General features: G+C 42.1%; 1 protein-coding gene across 1 annotated transcript in view; it reads left to right on the forward strand.

Annotated features, from left to right (window-relative positions):
* The first annotated feature begins 5794 nt into the window (after positions 1 to 5794).
* The window catches only part of PCSK2 (proprotein convertase subtilisin/kexin type 2), a 275158-nt gene continuing 268494 nt past the window's right edge, over positions 5795 to 12458 (forward strand). Inside the window, exon 1 of the mRNA XM_003983799.6 lies at positions 5795 to 6335. Coding sequence (XP_003983848.2) covers positions 6159 to 6335 — 177 coding nt within the window. The 5' untranslated portion in view covers positions 5795 to 6158. The remainder of the gene's footprint in view (positions 6336 to 12458) is intronic.

A 12458-nucleotide genomic window follows, 5' to 3' on the forward strand; every position in this document is an offset into this window, starting at 1 on the left:
GCGCCACCCAGGCACCCCGGGAAATGATCCATTTTTAAAGGATGTTGACTTTTTAAACATGTGATCCATATAAAACATGCTCATGAACTAAATGATACTAGCATAAATTAATGCATCATGGAATGTGCTATTAGAAATTAAGAATACTGTTCTTAAGTCTGATATGAATTAAAATATCCTGATTAGGGCATTTTATTTTTTTTTCTTTTTATTATTTTTTTTTAAATTTTTTTAATGTTTATTTATTTTTGACAGAGAGAGAGATAGAGCATGAATGGGGGAGGGTCAGAGAGAGAGGGAGGCACAGAATCTGAAACAGGCTCCAGGCTCTGAGCTGTCAGCACAGAGCCCGACGCGGGGCTCGAACCCACGAACTGTGAGATCGTGACCTGAGCTGAAGTCGGACGCTCAACCGACTGAGCCACCCAGGCACCCCTGATTAGGGCATTTTAAAAGAATTTTAAATTCTAAATGTATAAAAGCCACCATGTATTGTTTTCAGTAGCTAGTTGTAGAAATACATTTCTATGTTGTACTTTTTGGTTCAATCTTTCTAGCATAATAAGAAGATAAAATGGATATTGAATGATGAATTCCCTAAAAATAGACTATACCATGTTTCTAAAACTGTGAAAGCATAAAATATTTTCACAAGGCATAAAAAATGAGATATCCAAGAGCACAGTCATCAATGTATAGCTATTCTTCTGGCATAATAAATAACATTATACATCAATTTCTCTACTTGGGCAAGGCCATCCAAATCAATACTAAGTAGTGTATAATTACCCAAAAAACTAGGTCTAAGTAAGGACTTTCTAGAATCAGGTGTTTCTTTGCAATGACAGAGTTAGTCTTAAAAATCTAGTATATACATTTTAATGTTTGAACTTTCATTTTGCTCATAAAATTTGTGTCTTCTTAAATTCAGTTTATATTTGCTAACAAGCTATTTCCTTTGTTCTCTCTACATTACTTCTACATTATTTGAGGAGTCCAACAAAACATCTCCCTGTTAAAGATAATTTCCATAATCATTTCAAAAGTGAATTGAAGGAGACTTACTGTATTTTTTTAAGACCATGAAAAAGAAAAGAGAAATAACACAAGGTAAAGAATTCATGAATAGGTAATCACTTTCTACAGACAATAAGCAATGTTCCAATAAGCCCTGAGAAATAGCTAATTAATTTTCCAAGTGAGCAAACATTATTTTGTAGCCCTGTAGACCAAAAGAGAAATCTAAAGATAGTGAATAGAAATGTGTTCCTAATTTTCAAAAGAAGATTAAAAGGGTTCTTGGTCCTCATTGTTTAGCTACTTCAAATCCTTTCAAAATAATAGAACCTGAATTAACACACAAAAAATAAATTTTTACTGTTTTGGAAAATAAGGAAGCAATGAGTAGCTTTTATTTATGAATAGTCAATTAGTCTGAATAAATTTGATGGTTTGTTGATGAAGTTATAAAATGAAGACAACCCAAAACACTCTAGATTCAATGCTTTGGTGCTAATAAAGCCTCATGAGTCCTCCCCACAATATTAATTTAAGATGGCTTAGGTAACTAAAGTCACTTGAGACTTTGCAACTAAAGGAAAAACAGAGATAGGTCATTCAAGGAAAAGGTATAAGGTGATAAAAACTATAGAAATTGGAGGATGGACCAAGTAAATCCCAATAATTTAGAAGGAGTGGGTGTACACTAAGGAATGAATTAAAAATTTCCAAATACCTGAATCTTGAGTTACTGCAAATATGAGAGTGTAGATAAATACCACTGGGAAATTAGGTGAGATCTTGGCAAATAAAAATCATCTGGGGAAAATTTTTTAAAAACTTGGTCAACATTGAATCCAAAATTTGGTAGAAACCTGTACAGTGGTAACAATACTTCAGAAAGCCTGAGTATGGGCTGGGGTGGAAAGAACAGGGAGGGCAGGGTCATTAGGAGGAATCTACTTGAAGGGGTTGGTAATACAGTATGATAGTAAAGAATTGTGGCACCCGGGGTGCCTGGGTGGCTCAGTCGGTTGAGCGTCCGTCTTCAGCTCAGGTCACGATCTCGCGGTCCGTGAGTTCGAGCCCCGCGTCGGACTCTGGGCTGATGGCTCAGAGCCTGGAGCCTGCTTCCGATTCTGTGTCTCCCTCTCTCTCTGCGCCTCCCCCGTTCATGCTCTGTCTCTCTCTGTCTCAAAAATAAATAAATGTAAAAAAAAAAAAAGAAATAAGAATTGTGGCACCCAGTGAAATTAATTTTACTGCACTTAAAATACTCAGAATGAATGAAACAGTAATGACAAAACTCAACTGATATGTAAGATGGCTGAATTTTAAATTGCACCTTCTGTTGTACATGTCTATTCCCCTTCAGATTACACCCCACCCAACTGAAATCAACAGAAACTTAAGATCTTTTCCCTAATGGACTAAAGAATATTCAAAGATCCAGCAGCCTCCCTAGAGCTGCTTCTAATTTTCCCTTTCCTCTCCAGTGATAGGTTTTCCTTGACCTGAAGCTCCCTGTGCCCAAAGTTCTCCTTAGAAGTATATCTGAATGGAAGGGTCCTAATCATACCCCCAGGTGGTTTGGGCTGTTTTAATACACATAGGTCTGTTGATTTATAGTTATGAATCCATATAATGGGAATATTCTGGTGTTTGTAGGGCAATGTCTTCAAAGAGACTCTGTGGGTTATGTTGCACATTTGAACTGGAACCAAACTTATGTTTTTTTCTACAGATACAACAGTATCTTAAATAGTAAGAACCTCAACATATTGATGGTTTTTTTGTCTGGTACTGAGTGTCAGCCAGTTTGTGTTAGTTATTCTTTCCTCAAATCCACAAAATTGGCAAATAAGAGACTATTGGTGTGTGTGTGTGGGGGGGGGCGGAGGATATAAAAATAAATAAGCCCGTTGACCACCACCATGTAATAAAAAAGTATGACTATCCTTAACATTTCTCAAGCTACTGATGATTCTTTCTATATCATAGTCTACTTTGGCAACTCTTTGAAATTACAAGTTGGCTTTTGGACCTACAGGGTCTCTAATCCAACCATCTCCTTTTACAGATAAGGAGATAAAGGCTTTGAAGGATACAGTGGATTAGCCCAAGTGGCATCGTCAGTAACCGCAGAGCCGGCGGGAGAGTTCCTGTCCACTGGATTCCATTTTAGTCCTTGAAACATTCTGCTACCGTTTCTCTCTTTTGTTCACCTTTTTGCTCCAAAGTTACTGTTGGTATTCAAACAAAGAAAACAAAACAAAACAAAGGAGCCTAGGAAGAGTTACCTTAAAAAAGCTAGGTGTGTATGCACATGGATGTGTATTTGTATTTCAAATAACCATTCAATGTATCAATATATTTCCTCCACTTGCATATGACATTATTATGCATTTAAAATTGAGCGTTTACATCACAAAAAGATTCCCATTTTCATTTGATATGCTGTTCTGGCAATATTTTGATGAACTGTATTCTATGTAAAACACTAAAAATGTCCTATTTTAATCAACCATCCGGGTTTTATTTAGCCTGTACCCAATTTTGCATGGTTTTAATTACTGAAAATTCAAATACATAAGATTCAACACTTACTAGCATTTCATCTTTGGAATTTATTTAGGAAATGGAGTATTGCTTTGTGGTTTCAGAAAAAATTAATAAATATCTCTGAATAGATGGTAATTTCATGTTCATTTCCAGAGAGATTTAGCTACATTACAGCGCTATTTCCCAACACCCATAATCTTCTAAATTGACTTATTTGATGCTCTTCGGATCTATTTTTCTTAAGACTTAGATTTTTATCTCTGTTGCTGCTTTTGAAATGATCTCCATGATTGTGAATCCATCTAATGTAATTTTCACATTTGGTGCCGTTTTTCTCAAATGACAATACAGGGCAGAAGAATCATTTGGCATTTTTTCATACCAGCCTAGGACTTTGATTCAAAATATGGGCAAAATATAAGGAAAAGAGAGAAAGAGTTGAAGGTCTCTTAGTAAGAAAACCTCGTGTTAAAATCAAACAGATGGACTATGAGAGGTAAGCTGTGGAGTAGGATAGGGGGATTAAAAAAAAAAAATCTCAGCAGAAATGAGCCTCTGAGCAGGAAAGAACTGAGGAATCCAGAGCAGCTCTGTTCCCTTTTATTAATACCTTCCCAGAAAACTTGTCTCCACTTTGGACCCTTTTATCTTTAGTCTGTGTGCTAGCACCTTCTCAGCATTTCTTAAAGGAGTTCAAGGACTCAGTGTTTCTTAAAGGAGTTCAAGTACTACCACTACTAATCCTAATATTAATTACATACCGATTTCTTTAATGCTTTAATCAAAATTTTCAGTAACGTCTGTGTTTTTATTTGGCTAGTTTGGAAAGGGCTCTGAGGGAGCCAACTATGTCAGGAAAAGGGTTCTGCTCTGAAGACAGTGTGTCCCATGGCATTGTGTGTATTCTTTTCTAACAATAATGTTTTCTTGTGTAGAGTCCGACTTCATGATAAAATGAAAAGGGGGAAGTCTGTCAAAAATAAAACGCTCGTGTGTGTGTGTGTGTGTGTGTGTGTGTGTAAAATGTGTCAACATTATTCTCTCTCTCTCTCTCTCTCTCTCTCTCTCTATTGCATACACTTAATTAAGCCTCTAGGACAAAGGTCTCACCTCTTATTCAAGTGAAGCAGAATTTTGAACTTTGGAGCTAAATGATAATGGGGATCAGTGTCCGCATTCTATAATTCAACAATATTTGGGGTACTTTAAAACAATCGCCCTGATTTCGAGGCAGACATTTCACCCCTGCTTCCTCTCACTGGGACAGGAAGAAGTCAGTGTAAGCCATTTGTAGTCTGGGAGTGCACATTTCTTAACTGGATAATTTCGTTGACCCAGTGTCACTTGGCCTGAATTCGCCTCAGTTTAGAATGCCCAACTGGCGTCTTGGCCCAGCGCCTAGGATTGGTGGCTATACCTTCCCAAACGCACACTCTCGCCGTCCTTGTGCAACCGAACGTCTGTCCCCAAGTCTGAGAATGTACCTCCAGGCATGTCAATCCTGGCCGCGCCTCTCTAGAAGGCGGTCTCTGCGGAGCAACCCTGACTCTCGAAGGAGTCTCATCTAATCACAGATGCTAGTGGGAGTGAGCTTGATCTGCTAGGCTTCCCGGCTGCTTAGTTCCAGACAAGTCCAGAGCCTACAAAAATATAAATAAATAAATAAATAAATACTCGTCCCCATGAGTCACCCCAAGAAGGCTGCTTTCCCCAACCTTCCCCGTGCGGGGAAAGGGAGTAACCCTCCCCGGGATTTGTCCAAAGTGGTGAGAGGAGGGTTAATATTTGCTTTGTTGTTGAGCGCGAGAGAGGCAAGTGTGCCTTGAGAGAGAGAGAGAAAAAAAAAGAGTTATTCTGCAGCGGAAAATAAGCAGGGGAGAGGAATGGGGAGAGGCCGGTGCCCCAGCTCCCCTCGGAGCCTCAGGGAGCGGCACACGCCGTAATTCTCTTTCCAGAGCCTTACAGATTTCCACAAACAATGACATCACTCCGGCGCCGCCGACCAGATTACAGCTGGGGGGATTTTCCTGGGAGCTAGGCGGGCCCGGGTGGAGAGATGGAGGAGCTCTCCAGGGTTCTGAAAGGGGCGGGGGCGCGGGCTCGCCGCTCAGCGCCCCCCGCCGGCGGAGGCGGACCGGCCGGTCTGGGGGCGGGCAGGGGTGGGCCCGGGGCGGTCCAGGGCGGGGCCCGTCGCATCTCCGGCCCTCATTGGCTGCTGGCGAGCGCACGTCAGCCAGGCTGGTGCTCTCCTCTGTCCCCAGTGGAATTGGAGCCGAGGAGGAGCTGAAAATGCAGATTTAGCCCCAAGCACAGACATACACTCGCTCTTTCTCTCAGATACACACAGCTCCCCACATTCGCACCTCTGCCAGCGAGCCTGACTACACGGCTTCCCCGCCAGCCAGATGCTGGAGGAGAATACACATTGATTTGCTGCTTTCTGAGCCCCCTAATCAGTCTCTTTCTCTACACAGAGATTTTTTTAAAAACAAACAAAAAAAACTATATATATACATTTTTCATTTGCACCTTTCCTCCGAGTCCTCCGCTCCACCAGCCTGCGCGCCTCCTAGCACCACTTTTCACTCCCAAGAAAGATGAAAGGTGGCTGTGTCTCCCAGTGGAAGGCGGCCTCCGGGCTCCTCTTCTGTGTCATGGTTTTTGCATCTGCCGAGAGACCGGTCTTCACGAATCATTTTCTTGTGGAGTTGCATAAAGGAGGAGAGGAAGAAGCTCGCCAAGTTGCAGCAGAACACGGCTTTGGAGTCCGAAAGGTAAAATCTCCCTTGCATTTCGCATGTTGTTTCAAAACGGGGGCAGCCCTGCGCAATCTCATTGCAGATTTGCAAGTTTTCTTTCTCATGCGATGCAGATATTCTGCCATGGGCTCTTTAACACGACATTGCCTCCGGTGATCTTTCACGGGTTATGTAATTAAAATGTCCTTCAAATTATACTAGTAAGGTCATAAAAATAATTTATTGCTCTTTGACTTGGTGGCGAAAACAAGATAACACCTTTCTGACAATGCCTTGCGCCCGGGCTGCTGTCCGAGGTACCAAGTTCTCAAGGCTGGGTGGGGATGGGGGAATGAAGTGCTGAACATCTGGGCTTGACGTTGGCAATCTTTGCCAGGGATGTATCCCCCGCCCCCATCCCCTGGAGAAAGAGTAGTTTCCAAGGGACAAGGCTAAAAGCTTGGATATTGCAATTCACCTCCGTGCTTTTCGGACCCCGCGCTAGGAGGACTTCCCTCCCGGTGACTTCGGCCCCTCTTCCTTAACAGCTCTCTGCCTCCAGGAGACTTGGAGACATGAACTGGGGTTTCTTTCCAAAATCCGGGTGGAACTTCTCGCCCTCGCCCCTGCCCACGAGCGCCCGCCCCCGAAGCGTACTCCTAGTTAGCTCTGATTCTCAACTCACAGCTGTAGAAGCTGGAAAGGTAGATTTTAGAGGAGTTCCCTATGGAGAAGTTGGGGTGTCTCTCCTGGTGTGTGGGAGGCCACCGTGGCTTTCTCACGAGGGCGCAGGGATCCCCATTCCAAGAAGTTGCCAGAGTTCAACTGTTCGGGCAGCTGCCTAAGGCTCCCAACCTAAGACGCCTTGGGACTCCTTTTGTGACTCCAGGGTATCCATCTGGGACGCAGCGGAAAGGAGAGTGCTGGGTGGGGGCCGTGGCTTACCTGCTTGTCCTTCTTACGAAATATCTTGTCAGAAATCGCAAGTGTCCTTAGGAGACCTGGCGAGAGGTGGGGTAGAGTGAGAGGATGCACGGAGAAACCGGGCAAGGGGAGCGTGGAGGACGTAGGAATGCGATTTGGCAACCAGAAGGCTGGGTGGAGGTCTGGGTGGAGGCTGGGTGGAGGTGTGGGATTCGGGGCCCTGTCTTCTCCCTCCCGATCCCAGGAGAGGGGCGGGAAACGAGCGGTGGGTGCTTTCTTTTGTTGTTTTTGCCTCTCAAGGGCAGTGCGAACTAGGTTTCCTATCAGTCCCTCTGTCCGAACTTCCCATGCCTCCCGTCTTCCTCCCGGACGCGGCTCCCTCTTGAGCAGCTGGCTCTCCCTCCCCGGCAGGGTGTTGGCAGCAGCGATTTCGACCCTCGGTGGGTTTCCCCGCCAGTCATACTAGTCTGGGAGGAGAAGCCCGCCGGGTCTACCAGTGGCGCGCGGGCGGGTCTTTGCAGAAGGGAACTTGTTGCTCCCGGGAAGCGTGGGTGGAGCAGGGAGAGAGGATGCGAGCTGAGGGAGCAGCCCGCTGTCGTTCTGGCCCAGGGTCTGGGGCTGTTTCAAGAGTTTGTGTTTATTTCAACACAGGAAACAAGCAGACCCCCCCTTCCTTCCCAACCCACCTCCCTAACTTGTTAGGAGACAAGATTCAGGACCCAGGAGCCACAGATAGAACAGTGATTGTCACCGTGATTATTATTACCTGACAACAATGGGGCACCCTTGTGTGCTGGAGTCCTTACACATATTCTTATTTAATATTCTCAACAACTCCGAGGAAGCTGCTATTATTATTAAGCTCATGGTACTGATAAGGACATTGGCTCAGATCAGGGCCCAAGGTAAAACAACCAGATCTGGATTTAAACCCGGATCTTTCAGAAATAAACTCATGCTCTTTACCTCTTAGTACATGCCAAACAGGCTAAGTGCTCTGCAGGATGCGTTGAGCTTTGAGGTGGGCTGAAGGGATATGGCATCAGGCTTTTTAGTTTCTGACTGCCAAGGGGCTGCAGCTGATTCGGGAATACCTGCTACTCTTTCCGTACCATGCACCTTTTCATAGTGTAGGCAGACTATTGCTACCTCCTCCTTACTTCCCCTTTAGACAATGCCCTTTAGGATCTTAGCAACTTAAGCAAATCCGGGTGTAACTAAGACAGATAATGACTTGACTTATTAATTCTCCAAGGGGTCGCTTTTGTTTTGTCTTGTTTTGTTTTGTAGAGGTAAACGGCTTAACGAGGGGATTTGTAGTTTGGACGGTGGAGTTTGAGAAAGGAGGTGTAGGGACAATGTCATCCTAAATATATCTGGAGAATCTTGATATGCTTACTGTGAACTCTCAGGGAACTCATACTCTGGGGTAAAATCAGACACCTAAGTCTCTCTCACCCCTACTCTTTATTTGAGAGGAGCCCACTGGCTTTGAGTCAGCCACAAACATGCAGTTTCTATCTGGGAAAAATGAACTTTTACCTTGCCACCTCTCCTCCCCTCTCTATAACCCCTTCTCAAAAACAGTATCTCTTAACCAAATGATTTTCGTTCTGATATATAGTTAAGTTAAAAAAAAAATCAGCCTATGGCAGAATGCTTCTGTCTGACAAATCTTTGCATGGTGCCACACCTGTGTAGAAGGAGCCCTCTTTTCTTTCCTTGGATTCGTGTCCCACCCCTCTTCCTTCACAACTGAGCTCCAAACCTTCCCTGATGCTATGGACCACCATGTGCTTTCTCTTCTCCAAATTCCCACGGGATGAAAAAGCAAAGCCTACACGACATAAGCTAGTACATCCCAACACTCTTCCTCCAGTCATTTTATATATGTAAGTAAATGTGGGTGTAAGTATTGTCTTTCCACTTAAAAGGTAAATATTCAAGGACCATATCCTCCATACTTCTAGTGTCCTCACCATGGCCAGCCTAGTACCGGGTTTGCCAGCCTGTAAGGAAACTTCCTTAGTTTTATCTGTTCCTCCAGGTTTCTCACACACTGTCCTGTCTTGTTCTCATCACATACTGCACTTTTGTCACTCTTTTTATTTTTTTCATTTTAAACCTACAATACCTCCTTCTCCTTCCTCTCTCTAATACTTAGTGTGTCTTCCAATTCCCTACCGCCCCATCCTCTCCAATGCTCAGGGTCAGACACCAAGGATCCTCGGTGATTACTTATTCATCCCAAAGAAGGGTCAGCTATGCAGACTAGGGGAAACTGCTATTTTACTAAGTTATCCCATCTAAACTCACAAGCCTGTGAGGTAGAAATTGTTGCCATCAGGCCTAATTCTCAGATGAAAAACTTAAAGCCCCAACCAGTTAAACTTATATCTGGAGAGTGAAAAAAAAACTCAGATTTAAAACCAAATTTGCTTTGTGGAAAATAACTTTGTTTTCCTACCGAACTGCCTCCGGGAAACCTTCCCGGACAGCCAAGAACTCTGCTCTCTGGGCACCATTTTAGAGTTCGGATGTTTTCCCTTTCCTTTCTTTCTTTTCAATTTTTTCTATATCCAACACCTATTTGGTATTAACGTATAAACCTATGTCATTAACAAATGTGTATGAGTATGTACTTCAGGTAAATCATAAATCTTTTAAGAGTAGAAACAATACACTTCTTAAAGCCATAGGGCTTTAGCACAGTGGTGTATATATGAGATATTAAATGAATACCTGGTGATTTTTTTTACCAAACTCTTGCAAGGCCATGACCAAACAAATGTATTTCCTCCCCGAAATGGAACAAAAATACCTGTAACTTTACTGTCAGAAAGGTGTGTTGAGACTAAAGTTTTCTATTTTATCGTGACCTGGCTAAAAGACATTTGTTCATCAAAAAAGATATAGAGACATATGTATATGTCTAGGAGAGTAAGTGAGTTTACAATAACATCAGAGGTGTTTTTCCGAGTGCCTTAAAATTCTTTTTTTTTTAATTTTTAATGTTTATTTATTATTGAGAGACAGAGAGAGACAGAGCACGAGACGGGGAGGGGCAGAGAGAGAGGAGACACAGAATGTGAAGCAGGCTCCAGGCTCTGAGCTGTCAGCCCAGAGCCTGACACAGGGCTCGAACTCACAAACTGTGAGATCATGACCTGAGCCGAAGTCGGATGCTTAACCGACTGAGCCACCCGAGCACCCCTTAAAATTCTTAATATACTACTACTTTTAAATCTCTTGGAAAAAGAACAAAAAAATATTTATTAAAACAGTATATTGAAGGTTAGCCAAAAATCAAGTAAGAATTAAGGTAGAAATCCAAACAATTGACAATGAAGTGTTTTTGTTTTGCTACAGTGGGTTTTGGTTTTTGTTCAGGTAGGACTGAGGCTAGGATAATTACACAAGTAAAATCATGTGACCACTTTTATATGTGTGCTCACTGCATTTGAAAAACTCTAGCAATAATTGTGCTGGTATACAATGAAAGAATAAACTTCTTTTCATTTTAACTGACTTTTTAATTTTAACTTTAATTGAATTGAATTCTTTAATTGAATTTAATGTTAAAATCAAATTTCTTTTAATTTTATTGAAGTACAACTTAGGAAAGAACACAGTCCATAAACTGTCACAAACTGAGCACACTTATGTAATGAGCATCCAAATCAAGAAATAAAGTATTATCCATACCCCATAAGTTCCCCCTCTTGCTCATTTAGGTAGTTTTTAGTTTTAGGCTATTATGATTATTGCTTCTGTGGAATTTGTAATGTATGTATTCCCAGCATATATGTCTCTCTGTTGGGAATATCCCTGGGATTAGAATTGTTGAGTAAAAGGGCATATATACATTCAACTTTAGGAGACTGTATCAGTTTTCTATTGTGTAACAAATACTACAGACTTTGTGTCCTAAAACCACACAAATTCATTATTTCATAGTTTTCATGGATAAGGAGTCTGGCACATTTTAGCTGGGTCTTCTGCTCATGGGCTTACAGGTAGAAATTAAGATAGTGGCCAGCTATGTCCTCATCTACAGGCACAACTAAGGGGAAGTCCACTTCCAAGCATATTCAGGTGTTTAGGATTCAGCTCCTTGTAGTTGTAGACCTGGAGTCTTCAATTTTTGCAAGTTCCACTCTCAGCTCCTGGAGCTACGCTCATGACCTTGCTGCATGACCCTTTCCATAAACCTTCTCACACTTTCACCCTTCTTTCAGGAAAGGCTCAGTCCCTGTTTAGGTGAGCCTGATTAGGTCAGGCCCACCCAGGAGAATTGTCTTGATTAATTCAGGTAAACTGATTTGGGACCTTAACTACATTTGATAAAATCCCTCCCCTCTGCCACAAAAGGTAATCTAATAACATAAATGACATCCATCATCTTCACAATCCTGTCCCCACACTCACGGGGAGGGGATGATACAGGGCACGTACACGAGGGAGAGGAAATCTTGGGGGTCATCTCAGAATTCCGCCTGCCACAGACAAAGTGACCACCAGCAATGTGTGAGGTTTCTGATCCCTCCACATTCTCAGCGACATTTGATTTCTTATGCCTTTTCCTTTTAGTTATTTTGGTGGGTACATAATGATATTTCATTGTGATTTTAATTTGCATTTCCCTGATGATCACCTCAAGCGGAATACTTCTTCATATGCTTATTAGTGGTTTGGAAATCCTTTTTTACACATTATTTGTTCAAGTCTTTTGCCCTGAAAGGTTTGGTTTTGTTTTCTTTTCTTTTTCTATCTTTGTTTCTTCTTTCTTTCTTTCTTTTCTTCCTCTTTCTTTCTTTCTTTTTTCTTTTTTTTTTTCTTTTGGATTGTCTGTCTTAATTTTCCGTTTGTAGGAGCTCTTTAGCTATTGTGGATAGGAGGAATCTTTTGTCATATATTTATTTTCGCCCTTTTAGTGGTATTAACAATATTGAATCCAGATTCTATAATTTCACTCTCAGTTCATCGTGGATCAATTGTGAGTCAGAAGAAGTAGTCTTCCACCCTCTGCCCTGTTCTCCTCTAGATCAAGATTAACATGGTTCAGAAGGGGAAACAAAACAAGAGATAGATTTGATCCTAAGTGTTTCCAAGAGGATTCCTATCTAAGAATCCCTTAAGGGACAGTTTTTCTGACACTACATGATCTATTACCATGGTAACCAAAGGTAAATAGCCCAGAACTCAACTTCCCCAACATGAAAGCTATGAATTCCT

The sequence above is a fragment of the Felis catus genome, chromosome A3 (assembly GCF_018350175.1).
Source record: "Felis catus isolate Fca126 chromosome A3, F.catus_Fca126_mat1.0, whole genome shotgun sequence".
Taxonomy (NCBI): Eukaryota; Metazoa; Chordata; class Mammalia; order Carnivora; family Felidae; genus Felis; species Felis catus.